The 16,258-nt window shown below is 40.0% G+C and overlaps 1 protein-coding gene across 23 annotated transcripts in view; it reads left to right on the top strand.

The window, feature by feature from the left end:
• The window catches only part of CLIP1 (CAP-Gly domain containing linker protein 1), a 126,641-nt gene that overhangs the window by 97,335 nt on the left and 13,048 nt on the right, over nt 1-16,258 (top strand). For all 23 annotated transcript variants that reach the window (XR_006293852.1, XM_043557490.1, XM_043557503.1 and 20 more), the window contains one exon: nt 1,847-1,967. Coding sequence is in view for 22 of the 23 variants with exons in the window: in XM_043557490.1 (XP_043413425.1) it covers nt 1,847-1,967 (121 nt within the window). In the remaining variant the exon portion in view is untranslated. The remainder of the gene's footprint in view (nt 1-1,846; nt 1,968-16,258) is intronic.

A 16,258-nucleotide genomic window follows, 5' to 3' on the forward strand; every position in this document is an offset into this window, starting at 1 on the left:
CTGTACCCACTATGCTTTAAAGAAAAACGGGAAGGTATTTCTATGTTGGAATTAGAGCGGAGGTCTGTCTGCCAGTTTTAACTCCGGTTCTCTTCTACAACTTCCTGGCTTTATGATTTGGAGAAAAATCTCTCACTTCCCTGAGCTTCAGTTTTCTCGTCTTTAAAATATAAATAATAACATTAGCTTCCTTGGCTTTTGAGGATTAAATGAGAAAATAAATATTTGTGAAAACATTTTTATAGATCTTAACACATTGAATGTTGCTTTTACAGATCGCTGCTTTAAGACATTTTGAAATTTCTTTGATTCCTTATTTTAATTTTCTTTACTGTGGGCTCTTAATAGCAACCAAGGATTCCAAAAGCCATTACAAGATGCACATCTTTAAGACACAGAGTAGGATTACATACTTCTCATTGACAGGCCATCAAGATGCTGAGACCAAACAGCCCCTGAGGAAGGCAGTGACCTCCTAGGAATAAAAGATTTGACCTCAGATGATTTCATCCTAAGTAAAAACTTCAGATTTGTCAGGAATTGATGGACTTTTGCCAGAAGATGAACTTGAGCTGTAGTGTGTGTGTGTGTGTGTGTGTGTGTGTGTGTGTGTGTGTGTTGATCCATAATTAGAATCAACCCTCTTAGCTTTTGTATGACCTGAGGCTAAAATTCCTTCTCCATTTTTTCCTCACTTGCTAAATAGACATCTCAGTGAAACACCTCATTTAATTTAATGTGCTAGGAAAATTTTTGTGTAGGTTTATTCCCCTAAATCTTACCCCAATATGCGTATTATAGGTGGATGGAGAACTAAAACTCAAAAAACTGGAGATGCCAGCATTGCCACACATTAGACAATTGAAGTTAAAAATAGATGTGTTCCTCTATCAGCAGATGGATTCATACCCAGATGACTTGGTTCAGGATTCAGCCACGTATGACAGCTCCCTAAATGGAGTTTAGCCAGCACAGACTTAAAATTCACAGTGGCATCAAAACCCTCTATGACAGAAAACTAAAATCCAGTGATCAAATAAAAGATTTTTAATACCCACGTATAAAGGATAATAATTTGATTTGTGTATTTTGGATAATTTTAATATTGGGAAGATGTTTAATATACTTACCTTGTTCACATTTCATATGCTGATATTCATGATAGAGGTTAACAGGCTATATTTTTATTTGATTCTTTTAATTACAAATTAGCATTGTGGAAAGAATATAATCAAAGTGAACCACCTGTTATGTAATTGGAAAACCGCATTTCCTTTAGGCATTTCACCTCGAGTTGTCCTAAAAATATACTCAGATTCACGACAGTACTTGACTCTGACAGATACTGGCACACCGGCAAATGGGACCATTAGATTTTTATTTCTGCCAGAAAAAAACACATTACCGATTTGTGCAGTCAGTACAGAGTGCCTTGGCAGCAAAGTAAATCACTTTATCAACATACTGGGTTTGAGCATAATCTTCTAATGGAAATAGCCCGAAAGACCAGAGGACTGACCATTTCATTTGTCATTTATTTTATGGTAGCATGGATTTTTGGATGGGGAGTGTTCAGAAGTGGGTAAGTGTGGGTGGAGAGAGGGTGGATATCGTGTTTATTAGGTTTTAAAAAATAATGTAATAATTGTGGGTGGCAGTCCGCCTCCTGAGAGGTTAAAGCCATTTAGCCTCTCCTGCACGTAGATACCACTGCCTCCTGTTATTATAGATCCTATCAGGCACGTGACCCAGATATATTTTCCTCAGTGCTGTGAAGCCGGTCGTCTCCCACAGTTTCCTTGCCTGTCTTGTTTCTATGGTAACCCTGCACTCACTGTCCTTGCAGAGAAACCCTCAAGCAGGCAGCAGCTCAGAAGTCCCAGCAGCTTTCAGCATTGCAAGAAGAGAACGTGAAACTTGCTGAGGAGCTGGGGAGAAGCAGGGACGAAGTCACGGGTCATCAGAAGGTCAGTGGGCCTGGAGGGGGGTGCGGGGGTGCGTACCTTACTCTCCGTGCTCCTGTCTGCTGCTGTTGGCAGGGTGCTTGGAGGCCCCTCAGAGAGGTGCTCGATGTGGTCGGGTCCTTCCAAATGGGATTTCAACTTGTCTGTGTGGTAGGTCTCCTTGCTTTTCAAGTGTGCTGCTGTAGGACTTAGGGGAGGAGTTGACAGATGCTTATGGGAAAAAAAAAAAAGTAGCAACACTGGGAACTTGAGCAACTAGAAAATAAGACCTTTATTAGACAACCTCATGGCAATGCATTTCAATGGAAAGGAACAATATCTTCTCCCTACTATTGCCTGGATTTCAAAATTACTTTCCTCTTAAGGTTCTTTTTTTCTTTCATCAGAATTTGTTTGAAGGAAGCAAATTCTCAGAATATGGATTTGGTGTGGGGGTTGGCAGCTGTTTTTAAATAGAACTCTGCTTTTCTTTAAAAAAAATTTTTTTAAAGCATTTCCTAATGGAACTGTGTATGTGTGTGCACTTGTGTGCGTTGAATGTGATTTGTGTTACACCCGGAATGAGCCGTAAGCCAACCATAACCCATTTGCTTCCGTACTTAAATCAGAGAGATTTCTGATAAGTTTATTAAGCACTGAAACAAAACTGATTTTAAAGAATGACATATCCTGCTTTTTATTCTTTAGTAGTTGAATCAAAGTGCTAAATGGTAGTCCTATCTGGCCTCAGCAGAAGCTTCAAATGATATTTTTAAGAGAATTTTACCATGTGGTCATCAATTCATGGTTTACACTTCAAGAGAATTTTTTCCCCCAGGAATACTTGGCAAAGATTCCTTCTCACTTGGGATGGAGTAATCTGGGGTAATTGTATTGAGTACCCATTGACGTGCCAGTTTGTGGCCAAAGCACTTTTTGGAGAGTTGATTTCAGACTTTAAAGTCTTTGTTACAGCTTTCCACAGTTTTCTTACTTCGCAAAAGGAATGCCACATCTCTCCAAACTCCAGGATGATGATGATGATGCTTTTGGTGATACTAGTTCATGTTTATTGGCTCTTACTATGCGACAAGCACAAATGAATGATAACTGTCATCTCAGTCTTTACAATAACTCTAGGCGATGGCACTGCCATTATTTCTGCTTGTCAAAGAGGAAGCAAGGATGTGAAGATAGTAATTTGCTCATCCTCATTCAGCTTATAGTCAAGAAATGTTTGCCATCTTCTGATTTGGGTCAGGAGAAGGATCAAAGTGGATTGACTAAAATAGGGTCAGTGCCCTCTCCTTTAGTCAGTATGTGAGAAACTGGAGTTCATGAAAAATAGAAGCCCTTTGACCAGATGAGGTCCTCTTTTTCCTGGCACAAACTAGAGCGTCTAAAACATTGGGCAGCTGCTCTGTCATCACTGTGTCTGTAAGTTCTTGCAAGAGCAGGGTCTCTGAGAGGTGCATCTCGTTTGACGTCATGGAACATCTCCGGTAGAGAGAGTGGATTCCATACATGGGAGGAGCACAGAGAGATCCTCCTCGCGTCTCATGTTGTGCCCTTGACTGGACTGTTGACTGCGTTTCTTGCTTGTGTGTCTCTGTAGGAAAACAGTGAGAAGAGGCATCTTGCTACCTTGGCCAGGGCTCTGCCGGGCTCCCTCACCCGTGTTCTTCTCTTCTGCATGTTGGCATTTGAATTGCCTTCCTTTTGAAAAGGTTTTGCCACTAGAAATTTGAAAGTCAGTGACTTTGAAGGGTGTTACAGAGCAGCACGTGCAAGAAACAACTAAGAAAAGTGACTTCCCTTTAAAGGACAGATTGTTAGGCCCTTCATAGTTCTGTGCTTTACTCAGAAGAGAGAGATAAGTGGGTATGAACTAAATAATAGGCTTCAATGGTAGAGCTCGTTGACCATGATAATGATTATCAAGGAAGATTATGGGTAATTCTTCCCTTGAAATAAATAAAAGTATATATGTAGTGTCTATGTGTGTTTATTTCAAAAGACTGGAGAGAACCACCCATTTAAAATGATTTAGAAACAACCTTAGTCTACAGAAGACTGATTAATTCATCAGCTCTGTTCTTACTTTATAATCTCCACGAATCTGGAGTACTGCTTACTTCTGTAAAATCACACATTTCACATTATTACTTACTGTAGTCAAGCCAAACTATTGATCAACTATGTTTAGAAATATACTCCAGAGCCACCTTGTTTGGCAGAAACCTTGGTTTTAGGAAAAAAAAGGAATTCTTAGAAAGAATTTTCATTGTCATACTACAGAAACATTGAGTGTTTCATTCTAGGATTAAGACAGTGGAGGTGAAGTTGACAGGGGATGGGTAAACACTGACCTAGGACCTGGGTTCTTCCTGAGTCCTTTATTAAGTAGCATCATAATTCACCAAACATGTACCAAGCTGATGGTCTCGCATGTTTCACAGAATCATCACAACATGCCTCTGAGACAGGAAGGCTATTATTTTGTAGACCAGCTGACACTCAAAAGTGGACCAGCTTGCTAAGGACACACCTAGGCAGTGGAGCTGAGACCTGTACTGCTGTCAGACTAATTTGGAGGCCTATTTCCGTACTTCTATACTGAGCATAAAGCTTATTTCTACTTGATAATTAAGATTAAAAAAAAAGAAAGAAAAACTTGTGAGCTAGGATTGGTGTGGGTGGATGGGGTCAAACAATGCTATAGAAATGCCCTCTCGATGTGTTGGTATTTTTGTTTCCTGCCTCAAGTATTTATTTTGCTTAAAAGCCCAAGACACCCCAGAATCTGTTCTCCATCTTAGGCATCTCACTGGGATTATTTGCTAAGGATTTTTACTTCCTTGAGAAGCCCCCTTTACTATGGGGACTATTTGATTTCCTGTTTGTCAATTGGATGTGAGGTGATTTATCAAAATAAAAGAATCCCTGCCTCCCGTGGCAGTGGTATTGTAGAATATTCTTTTTATCAATTAAAAAGATGTAGAAAATTTGTGAAATTAAGAGGGTTAGTCATGAGCAGCACTGGTTGGTCAAAGTTGGGCAGTGATGTCAGTTTCCACTCTTAGGTAGAAATTCTCATTGGACTTGATTGACGAGTGGGTATCGTGTGCCCCCGTGAAGAAGTATTTCAGTAATTGGAAGGACTCATCTATTTGTTGATAGTCCTCTGGAACAGAGCTGGCAAATCCAGAAACAGACCCACACGTGTGCATTCTTTTTTGTCTGCTCTCCCTACCAGACATTCTCCTTTCCAAAGGAAAATTGTGTAAGCCGCCTTTCCCAAGTGGGAGACTACTTTTGTGGGGGGAGGGGAGCAAAAACCAGGGTCAGCTGGGATTGTAAGAGGCGTGATTTATCTGGCATCAACAGTGACAGAAATCTTTAGAGACTGTCACAGAGTGCCTTGTCTTTGAAAAGAGAGTATATTAGATTGAAACATATGCAATTGCTTTCATTTTGCAATTTCCTAGTGTTCGCTCTAGTAGTTAACATAACCTACTTCTTGATAACTGACGATTATGAAGATTGTTGTAATTATATAACTGCCGTTGACTGCTTCCACCTTCGCTTTGACGCCTGAGGGCTGACTAGTTTCATGCTGCTTCAGGGGTGTGTGTGTGTGTGTGTGTGTGTGTGTGAGTGAAAATACACGTAACATAAAATCTACTGTTGGAACCATCTTACAGTGTACAATTCAATGGTATTTGGGACATTCACAGTGCAGTGTGGTCATTACCTCTGTCCAGTTCCAGAACATTTTCATCACCCTGAAAGGAAACCCCATACTTGTTTAAGCGCTCGCTTCCCATTTCTTCCTGCTTCCCAGCCCCTGGCGACCACTCATCTATTTTCTGTCTCTATGGATTAGCTTGTTCTGGATGTTTCATACAAGAGGAATGATAAAACACATGACTTCTCTCACTCAGTGTCGTGCCGTCGGGGCCCATCCGTGTTGTAGCAGGCGTGAGCGCTTGCTTGCCTCTTGGCTGAATGGAATTTTATTGAATGCGTACCCCTCATGTTGTTTCTGCCTCTGCTTCAGGTGTTTCGGGTCTCCTTTCTCCATCCCAAGTGGTCGCCTGTCCCTGCTGATGTCTGTCTGCCTCCCTGCCTATGGCCACTGTGTCTTATTGCCACTTGGTATCTTTAGTGGGTGGGGAAATCCTTCTCACTTCCTTAAAAGCTCTTCTAAATCTTGCCACACTAGTCATACTTACAGTCCTGTCTTCTTTTCTTTACTTCCAGACTTTTAAAAAGAGTAATATTTTCTGCCTTCAATTTCACCCCCCATTTTCTTCGCAATCCCCTGCTGTCTGCTTTTCGCCACCGCCAGTGCACCACTGAAGTGACTCTCACGTGAGTCATCATTTACCTAGTGACAGCACAAGTGCGTGGCTTCCTTTCCATCCTTTCTGAACACTTGGCGTCTCCACCTACATTCTTGACTTTCCTCCTTTGACATCTTCCACCCTCTTGGCTCATGTTTGTCCTGCCACCCCTGGTCAGTTGCCATATGCAGGTCCGCATTTACATTTTTTCTGTCCCCATGTGGTAAACGTCTCCTCATTGTTAGGCCCGTCCTCTAGCCTCGGGGGCGGCTGCTGTCCAGGACTCTGTCATGCTGAGAATGCCATGTTGTGTCTCCACACAGGCTGTGAGATGGTGGGAATCACAGGGCATGCTGTATAGGTTCGAATGAACAAATGAGTGATTAAATGCATACGTCGCTTTTAGTGGGGCCTCAGGATGCAGAAACCTTGACTGCCTTTTTTTTTTTTTTTTTTTTTTTTACATTATTTCATTTACTTCGAGTTTCATAGCTTTGTTATAGAGAGTCGTGGTTGCCGGAAATGTGATGAGTGGGGCATTTGCCCTGTGTGGATAGAGGAAGCACACAGCGCAAAATCAGGCAGGGTCTGGGAGATTCAAGATTAATGGAAACTATACAGAGCATTATTTCCTTTCATAGAGAATACTAAAAATAATTACAGTGATGTGAGCTCTTCTATAGAAATAGTCACCTTAAGTAGTAACTTTTGAAATGTCTGATTTATCATTTCCAAACCTCACACGTATTCCCCCTTGTAAGGACTGCAGATACACTGAGCTGTCACTATGGGAACAGTGCTGATTTCTCTCCCCACTCCCTTCCCAGTTATTTGCAAAATGAGATTACAGTTTGTTGATACAGGACAGGGATTAGATGCCTCAATAACTGTATTTTATCAACACTTCTGACAAAGGTTACAACAAATGCAGTCTCCAAAATTTGAGGTTACCGTTGAGATTGATTTATGACTAATAGCCTGCAAATGTTAAATAGGCCTGAACTTGCAGACATGAATGTATAGAAAAGGAATGAATTCTTTTTCTTTTCTTTCTTTCTTTCTTTCTTTCTTTCTTTCTTTCTTTCTTTCTTTCTTTCTTCCTTTCTTTCTTTCTTTCTTTCTTTTCTTTCTTTCTAATTTCTTTCTTTCTTTCTTTCTTTTTTTTAACTCTCCTGCCCAATGTGGGGCTCTAACTCACAACCCAAGACTAAGAGTCACATGTTCTACCGACTGAGCCAGCCAGGTGCCCCAAGGCAACACCATTTTTAGCTTGTCCTGTTTTATTTTGGAAAACAGTGGTTATTAGCCATCGTAATTTTAATCTGGGCTCCGGATACTTCTGGGCAAGTAGGGCTGAAGGAAGCTGATCACAGAATCTTTCTCCTTCGATACCTAATGAAGTGAACACACTCTTCTATTAAAAAATGTCTCCAGGAAAATCTCTCCAGCAAAGCCAATCGGCTTCATGCTTTCAGTAAACATTAAAATTTGGCAACCAAGAAAAGAAACAAGATGGTGGTTTGACTCTGTTGACACTGTTCCCAGTGGTAAGAGAAAAGAAAATGTGTAGCAAAATCCTGAGCATTTTTATTCTGCTTCTCTCCATCTTTGTGCCCAGTCCAGTTTAGGGAAAATTAGATGGAAGAGGCGAATAGTCCGAACAGTCACAGAACAATCTTTGAGGCTAGAAGTTCTCTTTGACCATCTCAGAATTTTACCAGAGGCAGGAAGAATTGCTGGGCGTCATTTTCCATAGTGAGTCTAGTCAACAGAGTGGCTTAAGTAAAAAGATATGGAGGAGGGGGTTCCTCTCAAATGATAATAAGTCCACAGGAGGGGAGTCCAGGTGAGTCCTCTACTCAGGAATGTCCTCAGGGAACCCTGTTCTTCCTTTCTGCTCTTCTTTCTGCTACCCTTACTGCACATAGATGGTCACAGGGCATTGGTGAAACTTTGCTGGAGGAAGTAGGGGAAATCCAAAGTGGGGAAGGGCAGAAAGGCCTTCTCTTTACATGATTTTGTCTTTCAGCTTGGAGAGGAAAACTCCTATCCCTGTAATAGTGTCACATAATCACCTCCAGCCATAAATGAGGCTGCCTTCCCATCTTTGGGAAGGGAAGGCAACAGAGATGAGACTACATGTTAAAAAGACAATTTTGTGTCTGCCTGAGACTGAAGCCTGAGGACACACTGCTGTGGGAATAGGATTACCTTTGTTCAGAGGGGGCACTAAAAGAAAAGTCCATGAAAGAGACCTCCAGCCCAGATGCTGTATATCCCCTTCGCTGTGCTCCCTCCCTCCTTGCCCTCCAGCTATAGACATGTATAGACTGCAGTGCCCAAATTTTTCCGTGGTAGCTTGGAGATGAAGATTAAAGGTCTCAGATAAAATAGGAAGGGTGTCAGGGAAAATTAATTTGCATCACATATGAGCAAACAGACGGTCTCAGTAGAGCTGCCCACAGTAAGATGAACACTGGAATGCCTATCGTACTGAAAGAAGAAAAAAGAAAAGAAAGGAACACAGGAATCCAAAGAGATGAGGAATTCAGGCCGCGAGAAAGCATTACCCAGAGTGGAATATTGCTTTGTGTTCTATAAAAACGCCAGTGACTTAAATAAAGCGGGTGTTCAAAGATGAGATGACACAAGTGGAACAGAGAACGTGACAAGTCAAGGAAACAAGTGAGGACCAAAACAGCACCGTGTCGGGACTGAAGTCAGAAACAGAGAAGAGCCTAATGAACATTTCTAAACATCTGGAGGGAAGGCTTGAGGTGGTTATAACAAAGAGGGAAACAGAGATACTAAAGAATAAGAGGAAAGGTGATAGCTTTGGAGGACAGAGATCATCTGAATGAATATAATTAACAACTCTGAAAACTCTGAAAGAGGGAATTCAACAGAATTCAGAAAGAAAGTGTTAGGAGGTAAAATAGGGAAATTTCCCCCGCGTGAAGAACTGAGTCTACATATTGGAAGGACAGTAGGGGGGCGCCTGGGTGGTGCAGTTGGTTAAATGACCGACTCTTGGTTTCAGCTCACAGTTTGTGGGTTTGAGCCCTGTGTCGGGCTCTGTGCTGACAATGCACAGGCTGCTTGGGTTTCTATCTCCCTTTCTCTTTATAAACTTAAAAAAAAAAAAAAAAAAGGACATAGTAGGATGTAGGGAAACTCAATTAGAGAATCTTGGGTGAGGTGGGTGGTAGTGGTGGAGGAGGATATTGGTCCAAAGCAATTGACATAAAAAAATAACACTGGTTATTAATGAAGTTGGAGAATATAGAGATAATTCTTGAGATGCCCAGGCAGGAAAGGCATATTCCTTATAAAAAGGTTAAAAAAAAAAAAAAAAGAGGGCGGTGGCACCCAGGTGGCTCAGTTGCTTAAGCATTCGACTTCAGCTTAGGTCATGATCTCACGGTTTGTGGGCTTGAGCCCCTCATCTGGCTCTGTGCTGACAGCTCAGAGGCCGGAGCCTGCTTTGGATTCTGTGTGTTTCTCTCCCTCCCCTGCTTGTGCTGTCTCTTTCTCAAAAATAAATAAACATTTAAAAAAGTGAAATGGTCTCCTTTCCTGAAAACGGAGGTATTTTTAAAAAATATACTAACAATAAAATGAAAAGGTAAAAAAAAACCAAAAACCCAACCCACAATTCAGTGCAGCCACATTGAATGCGAGAAAACTGTGCCACAGTGTTCCCAGAGTTCTGAGGGATAGAAAATAGGATCAGGAGTGTCCTATCCTGGCAATTATTCACAGATGAAAGGACAGGTAGATGTTTTCAAAAAACATCTGAAAAAATATCATGAAAGAACTCAGAAGCTATGGCATCTATGAATCCTTCTGAAAAGTAGCTGCTTGCTGATAAAATCTGGCCACGAATCAAAATACAGGACTTATCTAAAGAGAAATTGTGGCAAAAGGACTAGTACTGGTGTGAGCACTAAATGCAAGTAAGTAGACAACTAAGCTAACGGCTCAGGGAGCTACAGGTATAGAATAGAATTGTGTTTTAACTTTATTTGGAAATTATTTCAAACTTTGCAAAAAAATTATAAAAATAGAACACAGAATACTCAAATTCTCTAAGGACTTGTTTTTACCTTAACCAAAGTGCAGTTACCAAATTCAGGAAGTTTTAACACTAGTATTCAATGTACAGGCCATTTTCCTGTTCAGGCAGTTGTCCCAGTAAATGACCTTTATAGTTTTTCCCCATCTCTGGTTCAGTATCCAGTCCAGGATCATGCATTTCTTTCTCCCTTCCCCTCCCTTCCCCTTCTTTTCTTTTTTAAAACTATATTTATTTTTAAAGCAAGAGAGAGCACAGGTCGGGTAGGGGCAGAGAGCAGGAGACAGAAAGAATCCCAAGCAGGCTCCACACCCAGCGTGGAGCCCGACATGGGGCTTGAACTCAGGAACAGAACTGTGAGATCATGCATGACCTGAGCCAAAATCAAGAGTCAGACACTTAACCGACTGAGCCACCCAGGTGCCCCCAGGATCATATATTTCATTCACTGACTTCAGTCTCTTCTCATTTTCTTTATCTGGAATGCTGCTTCTGCCTTTTTTCAGTCAAAATTTTATGACTTGACTCTTTTTTCTTTTAAAGAACAGGCCAATGATGAGGTATAAAATCCTTCATTTTGGGTTTGTGATGTTTCATCACGATGGTTATACCTTTTTAGCAGGAAGATAATTGATGTTGTATCCTTCCAAGAGTCATGTGATGTTGCTTTATCCCATTTATTGGTGGTGTTAATTTTGATCATTGAGTGTAAGTTTAAAACATTTGCAAGGTAAAAAGAAAAAAAGGAAAGAAAAAGAAAAAAAACAGACAAATATAAAGAGAGAAGATGCCTAACAAAATTTGAGGTGGTAGAGTGGAAAGAAAATGGAAGAAAGCAACCACGAATAAAAATTAGAGACTAATTGACATGTGTGGGCACTGTGTAAAAAGAATTACTTCATACGTATTGGCCTCGCTCAGTCACAGTCCCCTGCCCTATGGCCACACAATCAACAGCATTCTTGACGAAGAACCATCCTATCCATGTGTGTGTGTATTAGAAGATACAAATATATTCATATACATATATATTTATATATACATATATATATATGTGGTTACAACAGGTTTTCAGGATACAAGGTTTAATAGACAAAAGTCAGTCATTATGTATCAGCAATGAACAAGTGGAGTTTGAAATTGAAAACTTAATACCACTTACATAAGCACTCCCCAAAATGAAATACTTAGGTAAGTTTAATAATGTATGGACAGCATCTGAGGAAAAACTACAAAACTGTGATGAGCAAAATCAAAAAAGAATGAAATAAATGGAGATATCCTTTGTTCATGGATACTCAATACTGTCAAGATATTGACGCTTCCCAACATGATCTATAGATTTAACACAATTCCAGTCAAAATCCCAACAAGTTCTTTTGTGGATATTGACAAACTGATTCTGTAGTTTATATGAAGAGGTTAAAGACCCCAAATAACCAACTCAGTATTGAAGAACAACAAAGTTGAAGGATTGACACTACCTGATTTCAAGACTTAGTATAGACAAATAGGTCAATGGAATACAGAGCTCAGAAATAGACTCACATAAATACAGGCAACTGATCTTTGACAAAGGAGGAAAGGCAATACAATGGAACAAAGATTGTTTGTTCAACAGATAGTGCTGGAACAATTGGATGTCCACATGCAAAAAGGTGAATCTAGACACAGGTACTACCTCTTTTGTGAAAATTAAGTTGAAATGGATCATAGACCTAAATGTAAAATGCACAAGTATAAAACTCCTAGAAAATAAAATCAGGGAAAACCTAAATGACCTTGGGTACACTGGTGACTTTTTAGGTACAAGACCACCAAAAGCATGATCCACAAAAAAGGATTGATAACTTGGACTTTAATGAAATTAAAAACTTTGCTTTGTTAAAGACAATGTGAAAAGAGAATGAGAAGGTAAGTCACAGATTTGGGAAAAATATTTACAAAAGACACTCCTGATGAAGGACCGTTACTCAAAATATACAAAGAACTCTTAAAACTCAACAATAAGAAAATGAATAACTCAATTACAAAATGGACAAAAGTCCTGAATAGACACACCACCAAAGAAGATACATAGATGGCAAATAGCATTTGATAAGTTGCTCAACATCATACGCCATTAAGGAATTGTGAATTAACAATGAGATGATATGATACAACTATCAGGATGGCCCAAATCGAAAACATTTGGCAACACCAAATGCTGGTGAAACTGTAGAGTAACAGGAGCTCTGATTCGTTGCTGGTAGGAGTGCAAAATGGTAAAGCTGCTTTGGGAAGACAGTTCAACAGTTTCTTACGAAACTAGACATACTGTTACCATAAGATCCAGAAATGGTGCTCTTTGGTATTTACCCAAATGAACTAAAAATATAATCCACACAATATCCTGTGCATAAGTGTTTATAACAGATTTATTCACAGTTATCAAAACTTGGAAGCAACCAAGATGTCCCTCAGTAGGTGAGTGGATAAATAAAAACTATGGTCATCCAGATGATGGAATATTACTCAGCACCCAAAAGAAATGGCCTGTTAAGCCATGGAACCACATGGAGGAATGTTAAATGCATATTACTAAGTGAAAGAAGCCGATTGGAAAAGGCTACATATTGTGTGGTTCCAAAGATATGACATTCTATCAAAAGCAAAACTATGGAGACATTAAAAAGATAGTGGTTGTTAGGGAATAAGGGAGGGGGGAGGGAGTTATGAATAGGGAGAATACTAAAGATTGTTGGGGCAGTGGCACTACTTTGGTCATACTACAAGGGTGGATATATGTCTTCATATATTCATCAGAACTCAGAGAATGTACAGCACCAAGAGTTAACCTAATGAAAACAATGAACTTTGGGTATTAATGATGTGTCAATGTATGTTCAGTGCCTATAACAGATGTACCACTGTGGTGTGGGATGTTGATAATGTGGGAGGTCGTGCGTGTGTGGGGGCAGGGAATGTATGGGAAATGTTGATACTTTCTGTTCAATTTTGCTGTGAACCTAAAACTCTCTAAAATATAAAATTTATTAATTGAAAAAAAGTATGTAATTTACCCGTAATAACATTAAATTTTTTTTTTCAACGTTTATTTATTTTTGGGACAGAGAGAGACAGAGCATGAACGGGGGAGGGGCAGAGAGAGAGGGAGACACAGAATCGGAAACAGGCTCCAGGCTCTGAGCCATCAGCCCAGAGCCTGACGCGGGGCTCGAACTCACGGACCGCGAGATCGTGACCTGGCTGAAGTCGGACGCTTAACCGACTGTGCCACCCAGGCGCCCCTACCCGTAATAACATTAAATGTAAATGGATTAAACACTGATTAAAAGAGGGTTGGCAGAGATTGTCAGGATAAATTTTTTAAAAACATGATCTAACTATTTAAGATTATATAAACTATATAATGTTTATAAGAGACACAGCATAGATTCAAAGACAGAAATGGGTTCAAAATGAAAGGACGGAACAAGATATTACATGCCAACGGTAACCAAAAACAAGTTGGAGTGGCTATACTAATATCAGACAAAATAGGCTTTTGAGACAAAACTTTTTACCGAAGACAGAGAAAGATATTTTATAATAAAAAAATCAAAATGTAACAATTATAAATATATATGCACCTAATAATAAAGCCCCAAAATATGCAAAGCAAAACTTGATAGAATTAGAGGAGGAAAGACAATTCAGCAATAAAAGTTAGAGACTCCAATACCTTATTTTGGTAATAGATGGAACAATAGCAACTTGTTGAGAGAAGATCAACAAGGAAATAAAAGCTTGAGCAACACTATGAATCAGCTAAACCTAATAGTCATCTATAGACTACTCCACCCGAGAGGAACAGAATACACATTCTTCTCAGGCACACATGGAACATTCTCCAGGAGAGACCATAAAATAAGTCTCAGTGAATTTAAAAGGATTGAAATCATGTGAAGTAGGTTTTGGCTTGTGCAATTCAAAAATGTCAAGGCCAGGGCACCTGGGTGGCTCAGCCGGTTAAGCACCCAACTTCTGCTCAGGTCATGATCTCATGGTTTGTGAGTTTGAGCACTACATCAGTCTCTGGAGCCTGGAGCCTACTTCACATTCAGTGTCTATCCCTCTCTCTGCCCCTTTCCAGCTTACACACTCTCTCTCTTTCAAAAATAAACGTTAAAAAAAATTCAAAAGGAGCCCCTGGGTGGCTCAGTCCGTTAAGCATGTGACTTTGGCTCAGGTCATGATCTCACGGTCTGTGGGTTCAAGCCCTGTGTCGGGCTCTGTGCTGACAGCTCAGAGCCTGGAGCCTGCTTCGGATTCTGTGTCTCCCTCTCCCTCTCTCTCTCTCTCTCTACCCCTCCCCTGTTTGCACTCTGTCTCTCTCAAAAATATTAAAAAAAAATTTTTTTTTAATTCAAAAATGTCAAAGCCACAAAAGGGAAGAATGAGGAATGAGTTAGGTTAAATCTGACCTACTAAATGAACTTATTATCCTAGATTGGATACTGGACCAGAAGAAGAAAAAAACATTTCCTTTAAAAAAAATCAGTACCATAAGTATTCCAAACTTCTGTGGAAATTCAGGCACAATTACTCCCTCCAAGAAAGAGGGGGACTCTCTCCATAACTTGTTCTTGAAAGTGTTGAATGAGGGGTGCCTGGGTGGCGCAGTCGGTTAAGCGTCCGACTTCAGCCAGGTCACGATCTCGCGGTCTGGGAGTTCGAGCCCCGCGTCAGGCTCTGGGCTGATGGCTCAGAGCCTGGAGCCTGTTTCCGATTCTGTGTCTCCCTCTCTCTCTGCCCCTCCCCCGTTCATGCTCTGTCTCTCTCTGTCCCAAAAATAAATAAACGTTAAAAAAAAAAAAAGTGTTGAATGATTTTTCAGATGTTTATTAATCATTTGTATTTTCTCTCTTGTGAATTACCTGTTTTTATCCATTTATCCTCACTGTAGGTATTTCTCAGTCTGAAGTCTCATTGATTTTTTTTTCTTCTAATTTTTAAATTATAAAACAGCTTGTTTAAAAAATAAATTGTATAGGGGCACCTGGGTGGCTCAGTCACTTGAGCCTCCGACTTCAGTCAGGTCATGATCTCTTGGTTCGTGAGTTCGAGCCCCACGTCAGGCTCTGTGCTGACAGCTCAGAGCCTGGAGCCTGCTTCAGATTCTGTGTCCCCCTCTCTCTTCGCCCCTGCTTGTGCTCTCTCTCTGTCTTTCAAAAATGAATAAACATAAAAAAAATTTTTTAATAAAATAAAAAATAAACTGTATAAATGGGCATAAAGGAAAAAAGGCCCTTTCATCTCCGCTTCCCACTCTCCAGATGTTCTCCCTCTTATTTTAGTTTTTAAAGCTTGTCTCCCACCCTTATTCTCCTTCCTTGCACTCTTTAAAAATTTCTAAATATTTTTTGTGAATTACTCATGGAACAAAAGCATACATCTTTAATAGACTAGGAAAACAGAGTTTGCAGTGGAAAAACTATGTTAACCTCAATAGATTTTGTGATAAGTGTAATTTTAGGTTCAACACACACGTTTATGTCTATTTAAGAACTTTAAAATTCTGAAGATCTCATAGCAAAGCATAGATATAATTAATACATAATCAGAAATAAGACCATAAACTACATGCAGTGAGCTAATAGCTTAAATTCTGGGCTGTTGGAAACCGTTCCATAGTCTTTGGTGTTATCCTTTGATTTGGAAAAGAAAGCACGCAGGAATGTGTTCACCTGTGTGGAACACAGCTTTCACAAGTGTGAGCTGAAATTGATATGTCACATAATAAACTCTGCATGGTACAGATTGGGGGGGGAGGGGTGAGTCATCTCTCACAGGGTTAACTAACTGAACCTTTTGCATTTATCTGTCATAGAATAATAGAATTATAGAAGTAA

Source organism: Prionailurus bengalensis, chromosome D3, assembly GCF_016509475.1.
Source record: "Prionailurus bengalensis isolate Pbe53 chromosome D3, Fcat_Pben_1.1_paternal_pri, whole genome shotgun sequence".
Taxonomy (NCBI): Eukaryota; Metazoa; Chordata; class Mammalia; order Carnivora; family Felidae; genus Prionailurus; species Prionailurus bengalensis.